The sequence below is a fragment of the Pseudoliparis swirei genome, chromosome 13 (genome assembly GCF_029220125.1).
Source record: "Pseudoliparis swirei isolate HS2019 ecotype Mariana Trench chromosome 13, NWPU_hadal_v1, whole genome shotgun sequence".
Lineage (NCBI taxonomy): Eukaryota > Metazoa > Chordata > Actinopteri > Perciformes > Liparidae > Pseudoliparis > Pseudoliparis swirei.
Genome location: NC_079400.1, coordinates 7,000,532 through 7,016,273, shown reverse-complemented (window position 1 = coordinate 7,016,273; position 15,742 = coordinate 7,000,532). Strand labels below are relative to the sequence as shown.

Genomic DNA, 15,742 nt, shown 5'->3' with positions numbered 1-15,742 from the left:
AAAAGGCTTGCAATATTTCAGTTGATTTGTAATGAATCCAGAATGCATGACATTTTTGTTTTTTTAATTGCATTACAGAAAATAAAGAACTTCATCACAATATTCTAATTTTCTGAGACAGTCCTGTATACTGTATATATTTGATTCCTTTTTAGTGTCAAAAAAAAATAAAAAATTGCAGAAAGCATTGTCTACGTCTACCAGCGTCTACAATGCGCTTTAGATTTTATTTGATGGTTTGAGTTTTATGTGAAATTTGTACGACAAAACCAACAGAGTAGCTTCTTCCAGAGCAAATGGAACAAGCAGCAACATCATTTTTTCTGGCATGAAGCCCTGTGGTTTGTGGTAAATGTCCTGGTGATTTTTTAGGGGAAAAAAGCATGCATAAAAAATACCATCAGACTTAAAATGTTGGCTGCTGATCAACTCAGCTGCCAATCCCCTCGCATACAATAGATCTCTGTGCTTTTCGGTCGGACCACACCCTTCTTCATTTTGATCCCAACCACACACCTGTGTTGAGTTGCGTGTGTGTTTGGGACGCTATCGCAAAAGAAACTCAAAACCACTTCTTTGGTAGTTCCTGCCACAGAAGGTGTCTCCAGGTCCACATTTACCATGATGACACACACACACAGACTCACAAGGTGAAAACAATACTAGCCTAACTATATACGTTTTAAAATGTAGTTTTGATACAGAATTGTTGTTTTTGTTGGGGATTCTCAGTCAAAAGAAAATGAAGAGATGCGTATATCGTTGGATGAGCTGAGCAATAACAGCAGCAGCAGCAACAACGGCAGGAGCAGCAACGGCAGGAGCAGCAACGGCAGGAGCAGCAACGGCAGGAGCAGCAACGGCAGGAGCAACGGCAGCAGTGGCAGCAACGGAAGTGGCAGCAGCAGAATCAATGGCAGCAGCAGCAGCAGCGGCCTCAGGGGCAGCAGCAACAGGGGCAGCAGCAGCGGCCTCAGGGGCAGCGGTGGCAGCGGTGATGTCAATGATCTCGACAGAGACGGGGAGGTCTGGTGTATGCAGGATGGACGGGTGTACGAGCAGGGGGAGGACTGGGAGGTTGACAGCTGCACCGCCTGTGCTTGCCAGGTCAGTGTTGAACAACTGTGACATTGAGTCTAATTCTCTCTTTATTTTTGTTTCACATACTTACCGCCTCTGGTCATATATTAGACCCTGCAGTGCTCTAAAAACTTGTCTTGGGACTTGAACGCCACAACATTAAGTCTTAATGTTTGACTGTTAAAATCTTGGAACAAAAAAAGTCAAAGAATCCTACGGCTGTAATATTGATAAGAAGATTGGTCTCACCCTTCAGAGCGGTGTCCGATCTAACTCTTGGCAAGAAAGCGAATGAGGATATTTTCCACGACTCTTTTGCTAACGAGTTGAGGAGATACTTATCGTACCTTTCACCAATATGGTTTGATTTATTTTTCAGAGCTGCCTCATCCTCCACTCTGTTTCATGTCTGTTTCTCCTTATAACACATTAGTTTTTTCAAGGAAGGATTGAGGCAGTAGCCAAACTACGAGCCATGGCAGCATACTATTCACTGGCATTTAGCACATTTGGCTCAAACTAACACAATTTGACAGCTATTATTGTTAAAAATGCTTATTGTATGTGTGTGTATCTTCCTCACCCTGAGTAGGATGGAAAGGTGGTGTGTCAGCAGGTATCTTGCCCTTCATTATCCTGCATCTATACATCCTTCATCGATGGAGAGTGCTGTCCTATCTGTCTCGGTGAGTTTGTTTTTTCTATTATTTAGAGCGGAAAACGTGTTTAAAGATCACAACAATTGACGAAGGTATACCCACAGTGCATGTGTGTGCGTGGTTTTAAAGATGATGAAAACGTCTGGTCGCCGTGGTCTGAGTGGACCGACTGCTCGGTCACCTGTGGACGTGGAGGGCAGCAAAGAGGCCGGACCTGCAATGACATCAAGCCGTCCTGTGCCGGCCCGTCAGTCCAAACCCGCAGCTGCATGCCCATGAAGTGTGACCCCAAGGGTAGGACAGCCCTCTGCATGTCTCATCTGTAACAAGTCTTCAGTTTAATTTTATTTAATTTCTTTGGATGATTAATTGGCCAGTCCGAGGGTACAAATGGAATATTCCACAAAAAAGCCCAAAGGTATGGAATTCCAGATAAATAGATTTTAGAGATAGGAATCCTAATTGGAAACATATTGTTGAACACACAGTGTGGAACCGTGGTTGAGGTGCTCTGTGTTGAACTCGACTCGGAGACCTTTTCAGGCTCTTGTACGGAAAAAAAAAGGACTTTTTACAAGTTGTATGCGCTTGATTCACATCTAGCGCATCCTGATGGGAACTGGGGCCTTTGGTCTCCTTGGTCCGGGTGTACCACCACATGCGGAGACGGCAGCGTCACACGGGTTCGTCTCTGCAGCAACCCCCCGCCACAGAAGGGGGGCAGAGGGTGCACGGGCAGCGCCATGGAGACGCAGCCGTGCAACAATACACTCTGCCCCGGTGAGTCTACGCACGCACATGCACACCGCACTGTGGAACTCAGCTGGCTTACAGGTACGCCATGCGTTTGTGTGTAGTTGCTGGAGGCTGGACAAGCTGGACTGAGTGGTCACTGTGCTCAGAGTCGTGCGGCGGAGGTCTTACGAGTCGCCAGCGAGAGTGTTTGAACCCCGCCCCTCAGCATGGTGGGAAGCCTTGTGCTGGAGACGTTGTGGACTATGAAGCCTGTAACAAACAACCATGTCCTCCAGGTAAACACATCCCTGTCCACAATCCTCAGGCAGTAGCTACATCTAACTGTGTCAGCAGATATGATCCGATAAGGAGGCTAAGCCTGACATACATGCACAACATATCCTGCAGCGGTCATTCTGTCTTTATTCAAATATCGAGGCTCAGGACGGAACAGACAAATTATTCAAATATAAATGTGATCTTGGACTCTTCGCATTGTGACTCTGTGTCTATTTTTATGCACATTTGCATTTCTAGACACATGTTTGCTCTCAAATCCATGTTTTCCTGGAGTGGAGTGCACATCACACAGCGATGGATCATGGGAGTGTGGACATTGTCCGTTGGGTTTCAATGGAAACGGCACTCACTGTGAAGATGAGAATGAGGTAATAATTAAATTACTCATCGGTACTCTTCCCCAGCACAGTGTGACAACATATACTATATGCACGGTGATATGAAAATATCATTCCAAACTCAAATGGCACTAAAACATACTTTACCTTACATTTTGTTAAGAAACTAATATTTTTTAAATAAATAATAAAGTGCCTCTGCATAAATAACATACAATTAGCAATCTATAGAGAATTATGTATATATATATATATATATATATAATAATGGAAATTCCCCACCGTCAACTTATTTCGAGTTTGTTTTCGCAAATCCGTGATAAAATATCTTATATTTTTTAGATGCTGAAAGTTTTTCTTTCGTCCTTCTTAATCACCTTTGTACACCCTGCAGATTGTAAAAGCTTTAAAGCCTCTGATTGAAGGCCCTGGATCTCCTAACCAGACATGGTGTTCATCTCTGACCCTGTACACGTCAGCTGTCACATCTTTGTATTTACTGTTCTTGTTTGATATGCTGGGCATGGTTAATCCCTTCTCTGCAGTGTGAAGTGGCGAGTGTGTGTGTCACAGAGTGTGTAAACACAGACCCTGGCTTCTACTGTCTGCCCTGTCCTCGTCGCTTTAAAGGCAGCCAGCCGTACGGCCTCGGCCTGCAGGAGGCCCAGAACACCAGGCAGGCACGTGTTCTCCTTAAACATGCTTTTACTTTCCCCCAGAGTGCTTTTCTCCCCCCGAGTTGTAAATCTCAAATGTGTGTTTTGGTTGTAGGTGTGCGAGCCATACAATCCTTGCAAAGACAACACACACACCTGCCACAAGTATGCTCAGTGTGTGTACCTGGGCCTGGCCTCCGAGGTTTTGTTCAAGTGTGTGTGCGCTGTTGGGTTCGCTGGCGACGGCTTCCTGTGTGGTGAAGACTCCGATCTGGACGGCTGGCCCAACACCCGATTAACCTGCAAACAGAATGCCACCTATCACTGTCAAAAGGTAAAGCAACGATACGAAACAGACTGCAACCTTGATTGGCTGACTGTGTTCTGATTGGATGGGATTTCACGAAGCTGAGTTGTGATTGGCTGTAGGATAACTGCCCTACGCTACCGAACTCTGGACAGGAAGACCTGGACAACGACGGACAGGGAGACGCCTGTGACCCCGACGACGACAACGACGACATCGGAGACGAGAGGGTGAGACTGTGGCTCGGATACGGAGGAACCTTCAGGATGCCATGACTGAAAACAGGCCAATAGATCACATCCCCTGTGCGCGTGTGTGTGTGTGTGTGTGAACTAATGTGTGTGTTTGGCACAGGACAACTGCCCGCTGGTGTACAACCCCCGGCAGTTTGACTCCGACCGAGACGGGGTGGGGGACCGCTGTGATAACTGTCCGTTTGATAGCAACCCACAGCAGACAGACTCTGATGACGACGGAGAGGGAGACGCCTGCAGCATCGACATGGATGGAGACGGTAGGAGCAACGCCAGGCCTGGAACATGCAGTTACTATATCCAACTTTTAGTTAAGCCATTATTATTCCATTCATTGATTCAATCAGTCGACATTCATCAATCGATCGATTTCTTTTCCCCTTTCCATGGGATTCTATGAGCAAAAATATGTGTGTTATGTTATGTATCCATCGAGCAAATATGTTCAACAACGTAACGTCCTCTTTATAGGGCACATTTAGGTTATCTTACAAGCTTTTCCCCCCGGGTCAATATGTTAAAATCACCCACCCATAGCTTGTATCCAACTGATTAGCCATTGATATCTCCAGAGTGGAAGAAAAGACTTTTCCCATTCAAACGGCCATTTATTTGGTCTAAAGGACAGAATTACTTGATTTTAATCTGAAAAAGGGAAAGTTAAATATGTGAGAGGAAGGGCTGGGACCAGGATCAATTTAAAGTCGATTTAGTGTTAAGTCGCTCTTTAAATATAATTGTCATAATATATACTCCATTTAACCAATTTAGTCCTGATTTATAGTGCTCTCTGTGTCTTGTTTTATTTGTAATAGAAGTGTAAAAGCCATGCCATTTGTCTGTGTGTGTGTGTGTGTGTGTGTCTGTCTGTGTGTGTGTGTGTGTGTGTGTGTGTCTTTCTACAGAGGTTCTAAATGACCGAGACAACTGTCCCTTCGTCTACAACACTGACCAGAGGGACACAGACCTGGATGGTGTTGGAGACCAGTGTGACAACTGTCCCCTTCTGAACAACCCACTGCAGGTTCCTAAACACACACACGTCTTAAAAGCACACAGATATCTGATGGGGAAAAATGATATTTTGTACATGGATGGCGGCAGCATTGCCTCGCAGAACATCTGGAATGAGGTGCATATTTTACCACCAACTAAATCAATCTAATTTATTAATGGCACTGGCAATAAATCAGTTGAATGGATGATTTTGAAAATGTTTGTAATACTTCAAAATGAAATCTTGGAGGTCTCTGTGTTGGTGGAAGTACACTTATGATTTACGACTATTTCAAATATGTTGTGTGTGTCTGCAGCTGGACTCTGACAGCGACTTGGTGGGGGACATGTGTGACGACAACGAGGACATCGATGAGGACGGCCACCAAAACTCTCTCGACAACTGTCCCTACATTGTCAACAGCAACCAGGCCGACCACGACAAGGACGGGAAGGGAGACGCGTGTGACCATGACGACGACAACGACGGTATCCCCGACGACCGGGACAACTGCAGACTGGTGCCGAACAGAGACCAGCTGGACACTGACGGTCCGTGTCTCCACTGTCTTTCTAAATGTTAGGCGGGAAAAACAAAAGCAAATACAAAAGCTCCTAAAAATGAATCAGCTGATAATATCTCTACAGATGTGATCGTGACGCAGATGTGACCAAAATGCAGATGTGATCGTAATGCAGATGTGACCATTATGCAGATGTGATCTTAATGCAGATGTGACCGTGATGCAGATGTGACCAAAATGCAGACGTGATCGTAATGCAGATGTGACCGTGATGCAGATGTGATCAGGATGCAGATGTGATATTAATGCAGATGTGATCGTAATGCAGATGTGACCATTATGCAGATGTGATCGTGATGCAGATGTGATCGTAATGCAGATGTGACCGTGATGCAGATGTGATCAGGATGCAGATGTGATCTTAATGCAGATGTGACCGTGATGCAGATGTGACCGTAATGCAGATGTGATCGTGATGCAAATGTGAACAAATGATGATACAAAAAGTAAAAATGAATCCAGAAAATGACATTTCTTCTAATTCCTCCCTCTTGCAGGTGATGGGAGTGGAGATGCATGCTTTGATGACTTTGACAATGACAGCATTCCCGATGAGCTGGATCCATGTCCACTGAACCAGGATATCGGGTCCACCGACTTTAGGAAGTTCCAGGTTGTTTTGTTGGACCCTAAAGGGACCACGCAGTCTGAGCCGCTCTGGGTGATCCGCAGCCAAGGCACCGAGCTGCTGCAGATGGCCAACTCGGACCCTGGCATCGCTTTAGGTGAGATTAACTATTACATTTTTTTTTTAAACTTAACTCATAAAAAAGTAATGTATATAAATAATGATATCCTGTTGTTGAAACAGGATATGATAAGTTTAGCGCTGTGGACTTCAGTGTGACATTTTATGTGAATACCAACCGAGATGACGACTACGCGGGCATTGTGTTCGCCTACCAGTCCAGTCGACGCTTCTATGTTGTCATGTGGAAACAGGTGAGGTTTGAATGCAGCCTCTTACCTTTACGTTAAGTTAGAAGTTCATGAATGTTTAAAGAAACATGGCCAAGTTTGCTATTTGTTCTCACAAATGACATGTCGGTGTAGAGCCACATACTGCATTCAGATCAGTTTAATGTGGAAAGCTCATCATAATGAGACATTGGGGGGATACAGAGTTTGCAGAAGTGGCATCAAACAAACAAATGTTCAAAGGACAGGACGAAGAAATATGGGGCAAAGTGGGGATTCTACTTGGGATATATTGTTAATGAGGTTGAAGTAAAGCACATCACAATGGTTCTCAACCTTTTTTCAGTGATGTACCCCCTGTGACATGTTCTTTTCAGCCGAGCACCCCCTGACCAATGCAAAGCATTTTGGGTTGAAAAAAGGATGTAATACGCAGCATTTTGCATATAATATATAATATATACAATTTAGTTTATGAATTTACACTTATATTTTATTGAATATTTATTAAATTATTATTCTCAAAGGCTTTTTTAATAGATGTTCATTTTAAATATATTTAAACAAATCTCACGTCCCCCTAGAGGGCCTTCACATACACCCAGGGGTACACGGACCCCCATTTAAAAAGCACCACTTATATGTGTGAGAAATAATTTGTACCTCATAAATATGAGTATTGCAGTTTAATATAGGAATACATATTTGTGTGTTTTTGTTTTATTTTATTATGTTTTTTTTTGCATATATAGAAGTAATTTGATTTGTTTAACCTAATTGTCCCTTCTTTTTTTTAGGGTTTAAATTATGTTACAGTTCTCACCAGCAGAAAAAGTGCATAAAATAAAAAGACTTTCAAACTCTTTCCTCAGCGTGTACAAATGTCATCTTAACCTTCACTCACTTTTGTCCTCCACATTCTTTCTCTCTTTCCACGAGAGCAGGTGTCTCAGGCCTACTGGGAGAAAAAGCCGTCCAAAGCTTTTGGCACAGTGGGAGTTTCGATTAAGCTGGTCAACTCCACCACCGGGCCAGGAGAGTATCTACGCAACGCCCTGTGGCACACGGGAAACACCAGACACCAGGCATGCATCAGGCTTTTCATATCCTGTTTGTCATAAATCACACTAAATGTCTTATTTGAACAAATAAACCTTCCCTAAAACCACCTTGAAGACCGGCTCGGTAAATATCAGAGTGCAGCTTCCCCCTCCCTGACATTGATGTGTGTGTGTGTGTGTGTGTGTGTGTGTGTGTGTGTGTGTGTTTTTCAGGTCAAAACATTGTGGCATGATCCCAATAAAATTGGCTGGAAGGACTATACAGCCTACCGTATGCATCTCATCCACAGACCCAAGACCGGGTTCATCAGGTACAGATCCATCATATTAAGTGTCAAGTTTTATCACAGAAGAATCTAACACTGGTTAGATTTATTCAATAAACAATCCTGAATGAGAATGTCCCAAGAATATCAACATTTTCCTTATTTTTATGGAAAAAAATGCTGTTAAATAAAGTAGTTATATGTATTTCTATTGGCAGGGATGGTTCACAAACAGACCATATTAACGATACAAACTTCTAGAGGTTTTGAGTTAAAGTATAATGATCTTGCTTGTATCTCCTCTTGTCATAAACCACAGCTGGATTATGGTTATGGATACCGCCAAGATTTGTGGTCCTACTAAGAGGAAGAATAACTCCGTCAAAGTACCTCTACATTCACATTAAACTTCTCATTTGTATTTACAGTTAAAACCTTTTGATAATGGCCTGGCTTTTAAAAGGACCATATCAGTGTTTAACTCATTTACTACACACCCTGTATACATAATTTGGTATATTTCATGATCCAAATGGGACAAAGTGATCGACAAAGTCAGGAAAAATTGGATGTAACGAAACACAAAGTACACCTCTGGGATGTGCAGCAGCGCTAACCCGTTGGCAGGATGAGGATTAAAGTGTCTAAACTCTAAAACATTAAAGCATACCTAAAAACATCCGGCAACTCTGTAAATTCTTATATGGGATCAAACGTGCGAAGCCACTGGTGCTGTACCAGTGTATATTTAGTTCATATAGTTTATTTAGTGGAGCAGTAATCTGCTGAATAATAGTGTGCCACCATTTAGTGCCACCTTTTTGAAGAAGACAAAATCACCCCCAGATGTGCTTGTGCTCGAGGACATCATCAATCTCCAAGAGTTATTTTATGATAACAGCGTAATTCACTTTTGTTATTGTTTTGTGGTTCTCCTCAACCTGCCACATCTACTTGTGTTTAAATGAACTTCACATTAAAACTCTGTGCTTTGTGCTGTTTATGAGCACATAGAGGGAGAGAGAATCATTTTATTGGTGCTCCAGGGAGGTTTTCAAGCTGACAAAAAAAACGAGAGGAAAGAGGACAAAACTGTGATGTGCCGAGTTCAGTTGGTCAAATGATAGAAATACTCTGAAAGAAGTAAATCTCAGGGAATGCAATCAAGGCTGTGTTGCATTCTGGGTTCTAACGGATTGTATAGAAGGATTGTGCGACTGTACGCATATTGAAAGTGAGACTGAAAAGAGGCTCCTGCTCTTTGTCTGTGAAGGACAAACTCACATTAATATGTTGGATCGTTGCTACTCAGCTCAAATATAGCTCCATTTGGACGTCATGTCCTCAGTTTTGAATAAATAGTAAAATATGGATCCAGAAGGGAAATACATGAAGAAATAACAAAATGTACGTTAGTTAGAACGTTTGTATAAAAAGGGCTCCGCATGGCGGTGTTGGCTTTGTCGTGTTGCAGGGTGGTGGTGTACGAGGGACGGGGCATTTTATCCGACTCGGGCGCCGTGTACGACCACTCGCTGGCTGGAGGCCGGCTGGGACTGTTTGTCTTCTCTCAGGAACACGTCCTCTTCTCAGACCTCAGATATGAGTGCAGAGGTAAGACATCCTGTCAGAATATCTGTCCTGATGGGTGGAAGAAGAACTCAGACCCCTAAAAGCATCAATACAACAATGTAAACACACTCCATTACAAGGGAAAGTCCTGCATTGTTCTCCTTAAATAAAAGACATATTAGCAGAAACATATTCTACACAAATGTATGTAATTTGTTGTTGTTGTCGTCTTCTAATAGTTTTTCTTCTTCTAAAATACTGGATAATTTCACCAATTGGGGCCTTAAACTGTTATTTATAGGAGTTATTTAAATGAAACCGTATGAGAGGTTTAGAAGGGAAATCTCTTCTTCACTTGGACCAAAAGTATCACTTTTTTGTAAAAGTTTATGTTTACTTGCACAATTAAAAAATACATGGACAAAGCAGAGATAACAAATATAACCCAGAAAACCCACTGGGCTTATTTTAAGCCTGAACATTATTGACGTTAGAATTTCACAGTATATTAAAATATGATTATTTGAATGAGGAATATGTAATAACAAATACATTTTAAATATATTTTTAAAAAGACAGAAAAAGTGAGTGTGCGTTGCTGTGTACGAGTGGTGTAAAAAGTATAATATTGCCCTCTGAATTTTAGTAAAGGAGAAGTATAAAGTGCTTCTGCTCCGTGTGCCTCTGTCCTCCAGTGTTTGAAAAGCAGTTCATCTTAAAGAGTGTGTCTCTAATATATCTGTGACCTGTTTTTCTGTATTTCCTTTCCCAGATAACTGAATTATTTCCCACCGGATATTCAGGAAACTCTTCAACAACCCGCCAGAGATCCACATTCATTTCAGAAATGCTGAATACAACTGGGCGACAGAGACACCTGATCACTAATTAATAGCTCCGGTTGGACAAAGGCTGCGACGATCAACTAGCCATCATCTATCTATCACCTTTTATGCAACGGTATTGATTTGAGGCTCTCATTCGCTGTATATTACTGTCAGACTCAGACAGCATCTCTAATGATTGTAACTTCTCTTTGCTTTTTATATGCAAATGGTTGTAAATAATTATTTATTGCCAGATATGAAAGGGAGTGATGGCTGGATAAATACATGATGGAGTGAGTAGAGAAGCACTATGCAATTGTCTGGTGGTAACTTAATAATAATAAGTAAAAACAATTGCAATCGTTTTTCTTTTCTGAGGAGCTATATTTCACATAATATTGTGGAAATGTGGTCTCCAGCGCCCCTCAGTGGTGAAATAAATAACTTCAACTGATGAGCGGGAGAGAAGAAAATGCTGTCAAATGTTGAGTAATTTATAGTAATGTATTTATGTCGTAAGCACACATGGTAAAAAACAAAGCATTTTGGATTAAATTCATGCATTCAAACGTAAGTAAAAGTACAGAGGTAGCTATTGTCAACAAAGTATATTAAATTATTAAAACCGAAAGTACAGTAGCCTACAGAATGGACCCTGTCAGTGTTTTCTGTAACACATTAAACATTAACATCTCCTCTGTAATAGAAGTACACAGCAGCAGAACAAGGAACATGGGTGCTGTGTGTAGTCAAGTTAAGTCCAAGTGCACATCCTGGAAGAACTAGACAAAGAGTAAATGTATATTTCAGGGAAATATATCGAGCCTTTACAAATAATTCATTCATTGTATCGTTTTGTTTTCTTGTCGTCTCTTACTATATGTTTCATCGTCTGCGTTAATACAAATGTGTTTCACAGTAAAACATCCGCCTCCGGACAAATTTGACCTTAAGTTGAGCCTCAGATGAAAATAAATTATTTTGTCATGACTCAAAACACTAAACCTGTTTAACGGGTTGGAGAGGGGCGTGCAGGAAGAGACGCGCACACACATACACACACATACACTTGGGCAGTCGTCAATGGGTGACGTCATCACGAGTTTCAGTGAGGTGAAGAATGAGGAAGATCCTGTCCCCCGGGTGAGAGAGGATAGAAGTCACACACACCGTCTTCCTCTCTGTGTGATTGACGCGCACTCAGCGGAGAGCTCGCGCACAGTTAACGGGGACGTGATGGTCTGCAGCGGCAGCGACGGCCGGTGCGCACGGTTTGTGGAGCGACGCCAGTCCGCGCTGAATTTTGCGCTGCTGGTTGTCGGTTACATCCTCTACCTGCTGGTCGGCGCCGGGATCTTCTCCGCCATCGAGCGGCCCTACGAGCAGGAGCTCCGCAGCGAGCTGAAGGCGGCGCGGCGCGACTTCCTGAGCAACAACAGCTGCGTGTCCGACGCGCGCCTGGAGGAGCTGCTGGCCCGCGCGCTCGAGGCCAGTAACTACGGGGTGACGGTGGTGGGGAACAAAAGCGAGCGGAACTGGGACTTCGTGTCCTCCCTGTTCTTCACCAGCACCGTGCTGACCACAACAGGTGAGGCCCCGGGGGATCGTTATGCGGTCACACTCTGAGGACTTTAGTGTCGACCTCTGCGCATACGTCATTCTGCATCCTGAGCAACCGTTACCACACAACACGTTATCACAATCACTTTTTAATTTGCCATATTGTGAAAAGTCTCTTCAGCTGTCGCTTGTCCTTAACATTAACATATATCTTATACATGCTGGTAACTCATTAAGAAATATTAGTGCGTTCAGAATATATTGGGAACTATCAAGACTGGGTTATACCGTGACTTTTTTTTGTTGAGAACTGACTCCACAGAAGCTCTGTAACATATTGTTTAATAATATTTAAACCATATAAAAACACTTAACTTTGTGTTTAATTTGTAATTCCATTTAGATTCAAGATGTAGTCACACTTGGATAAAAGGGTTCGGTTGGATGAGCCGCTGTCTGAGTCCTTGCTTTCGTGCTCCTGTAATTATTGTTGTGCGTGTCGAGCTCCACAGGGATTCCTGGAGAAGGACCCCACCTGTAATTAAGGCAACGCTGCATGTTTTGTTCTGTTTTCAGGTTATGGCCACTCGGTTCCTCTCTCAGACGAAGGGAAGGGCTTCTGCATGTTCTACGCCCTCTTTGGCATCCCAATCACCCTTTTCCTCCTCACTGTTGTGGTGCAGAGGATCATGGTCCTGGTGACTCGGCGCCCATTGGCCTATTTCCACCATCGATGGGCCTGGGCTAAATCAAAGTTAGCCGCCGTACACGCTACCTGCCTTACCATCATCATGACCCTGCTCCTCCTCCTCATCCCTGCGTGGATCTTTGTCAGCCTGGAGAAGGAGTGGGATTTTATGGAGTCTGTGTATTTCTGTTTCATCTCTCTGACAACCATTGGCCTTGGGGATTATGTCCCTGGAGAGAACCAGAGTGGAGAGGACCTCCCACACCCAGACCTCTACAGGCTGGCCATTACAGGTAAGAGGAAGGTGGATGAAAATACTGCTTTGCTTACAGGCCTCCAAAAAGGAAAAACAACTTAAACCTTTAACCCTGCAATTTTAGAAAAGGTTTAAAGAGCTCCAGCGTTATTACACTTTCTCATCCTGCAGAGAAGTGGCTCCCGACCTTGTTGGATGGTGACCAATTCCATCAGGATGTGTCTGAGTTGTAAGCCGTAAAACCAGAGACAATTTTTTTTTTCTTGTCATGTTTCAACTGAATGATTTTTAGAGGCGCTGAGAGGATAAAGTATCCAGTATGTCACAGGGAGAAAGCAACAAGAGTAAGAGCCTACAGCCATGTGAGCTGTTCTGTGAGGCCACTGCACGCTAACAGCATATCAGATGATCAGGAAGGGTTTATTGCCAAGCAGGGGCGGTGCTAGTATTCAGAGAAAGGGGGGGGGGGGCTTAGCCCAAGGCGAGTGTCATGTTTGCGCGTGTAGCAATTTTTTGGGGGGCCCGCCGATACGTTTCAGACAGTTCATAGATTGGATCCATCAGGGAGAGTGTGATTTATCTCTGTAGGTGTGCTTGCATTCAGTATATAACGAGAGACGGATTGTTCAGCCACAGTGAACACAAATATGAACTTTTCTTAAATAAAGAGAGAAATATTGTTTCTGTTTGTAAAGGAAAGACGGATAAACTATCTTTCGTATTCGCATCAATACCACGTCCTAATTCTTAAAGGGGCCGCAGACTTGTTTTATTATTTACATACCAGTGATATGTTCTGCTCATTTGGACAATATCACATGAACTAGTCCAGTCATTCATGTTTTTTTCCCCCATTGAATTGTATATTTAACACAAAAATAAAAAAACACATTTCAAGTACATCTTAATTAACGAATGATAAATATTGTATTCTTGGCAAATAGAAATAATCGACTCCCAATCTGGGACCCCCTGCTGCAGAGCAATGTGATCCTTTTAACTGAGGTTAAAAGATAAAAATCACAAACATCTGAATTCAAGTTGTAGACTTTGTTAATATATTCGTTACAGGTTCATCCTGTTTTCTGATTGACAAGCTAAACAAAGAAAGCTACTCCTCCCTTTATGTAATCAATGAACCTCGATGTGATATTACAAGTCACTGATCTTTGATTTGTCGTGTGTACGTGTGTGTGTGTGTGTGTGTGTGTGTGTGTGTGTGTGTGTGTGTGTGTGTGTGTGTGTGTGTGTGTGTGTGTGTGTGTGTGTGTGTGTGTGTGTGTGTGTGTGTGTGTGTGTGTGTGTGTGTGTGTGTGTGTGCTCTCCCAGTGTACTTGCTGCTGGGCTTAGTGCTTGTGGTGGTGCTGCTGGAGACGTGTTACGAGCTTCCCCAGATGAGACGCTTCACACAGAGGTTCTACCTAGAAAATGTCCGGGAGCTGGACTCCGAGACCACCAACATCATCGACCAGGACCACCTGAGCTACGAGCAGAGCGACCCCTCGAGTCCCGTGACCGATCACCTGCCGGTCATCCCTTCTGTGTCGGAGCAGGCCGCTTCCTTACGGCTGCACAGCAAGCCGGCGCCTCGCGGCGAACAGGACCTCCTCTCAAACTGAGTTGACGGATTGTCTGGAAAACATTTGAGCATTTGACAGACGGGCAATCGAAATCCGGCTTTGACCTCTATTGTTCATGTGTGTGTTTCTAAGGAGCCTGAGCACACGTGCGTGTACATGTGCGTGTAAGCCGGGTCACTTAATCACTTAAAAGGGGCTTTCTGCCGTTGCCAACACCAACAGACATTGTGTGGCGTAACAGAGGAACCACCCACAGATTATCGGGACGGCATTGTGTTCTCGGTCTGCTGTGCAGCTCCCGTTCCCATGAGCTCTATCCGTGACACAGAGGAAGGGCTGGACCCCCCCAACGGAGGGAAACCCCACAAGGTTCCACTTCCTGCCAACGTCTTGATGGTGTAATTCCAAAGTGGCACAGTTTTCACTCGAGAATTATATATAAACGATGGTGGTATTTGCATTAGGAAAGCAGCACAAGGGAATCAGGCGTACGATCAGTTGGTCGACTGGAGATTATGTCATCAGATTCCTTTAAAAGGTTATTTAAGACAAAATAATAACAAAATAGTTCAACAGCACCAAACTGCAGCCTCCATAATTATCATGAAGTTTAATCAATGTTTTTCTTAAACGATAACAAAATTATGATTTCCATAAAGGGAAGACTTATTGCAGGACTGTTGTATTAGACTGCATTGGTTTTAGCTAGCTGTATCTCATAAACTGGGCATTGATTATAATTTTAATGGAGTAATCATACTGCTCTTTCATCACAAGAGGGCACTACTTTCACTTTATGCACAAAAAGAGATTTTGTTACTGGGATTTTGCTGCTGAAGGTTTTATAGAAAAATCTAATGTAGGCATTGTCACAACTGAGGGTTGCTTTTTAAATATATTCCATTTTACTCACGAGCTAGTGCAACAGCCGAAACAACGGGTTAAAATCACAAGAAATAAAAGAATGCAATTTGTAATTAGTTTTTTCCGAAGATGATTTTTGTCAATTTGCAAATTTTATGAGCAAAACTTTGTCATTGTTTTTATAAAATCCTATTAGATGTTTGCATACAATGTAAATAAATAATGCAAAATTAAACCTTTT

At 43.0% G+C, this 15,742-nt stretch overlaps 3 protein-coding genes across 4 annotated transcripts in view; all 3 read left to right on the top strand.

Moving 5' to 3' along the window:
* LOC130203939 (keratin, type II cytoskeletal 2 oral-like) overlaps positions 1 to 1,128 on the top strand; it is a 2,992-nt gene extending 1,864 nt beyond the window's left edge. Inside the window, exon 4 of the mRNA XM_056430402.1 lies at positions 733 to 1,128. Within this exon, the coding sequence (XP_056286377.1) occupies positions 733 to 1,128 (396 nt within the window). The remainder of the gene's footprint in view (positions 1 to 732) is intronic.
* On the top strand, positions 1,114 to 11,403 carry LOC130204140 (thrombospondin-2-like). The gene is made up of 17 exons (XM_056430688.1): positions 1,114 to 1,766; positions 1,844 to 2,033; positions 2,343 to 2,519; positions 2,597 to 2,770; positions 3,012 to 3,142; positions 3,658 to 3,792; positions 3,884 to 4,102; positions 4,198 to 4,305; positions 4,430 to 4,589; positions 5,235 to 5,353; positions 5,643 to 5,877; positions 6,407 to 6,634; positions 6,721 to 6,851; positions 7,772 to 7,912; positions 8,102 to 8,199; positions 9,629 to 9,768; positions 10,499 to 11,403. Exons 1-17 carry the CDS (start codon positions 1,632 to 1,634, stop codon positions 10,504 to 10,506), a joined length of 2,529 nt encoding a protein of 842 aa, XP_056286663.1. The 5' UTR covers positions 1,114 to 1,631; the 3' UTR covers positions 10,507 to 11,403.
* Positions 11,404 to 11,488: 85 nt separating this feature from the next.
* The window catches only part of LOC130204143 (potassium channel subfamily K member 1-like), a 40,471-nt gene continuing 36,217 nt past the window's right edge, over positions 11,489 to 15,742 (top strand). Inside the window, exons 1-3 of one of the 2 annotated variants that reach the window (XM_056430699.1) lie at positions 11,489 to 12,141; positions 12,690 to 13,094; positions 14,387 to 15,740. In XM_056430699.1, the coding sequence (XP_056286674.1) occupies positions 11,637 to 12,141; positions 12,690 to 13,094; positions 14,387 to 14,676 (1,200 nt within the window). In that variant the 5' untranslated portion in view covers positions 11,489 to 11,636 and the 3' untranslated portion in view covers positions 14,677 to 15,740. Of the gene's footprint in view, positions 12,142 to 12,689; positions 13,095 to 14,386; positions 15,741 to 15,742 lie in introns of those variants that run through there. The other variant, XM_056430700.1, reaches the window with a different exon arrangement.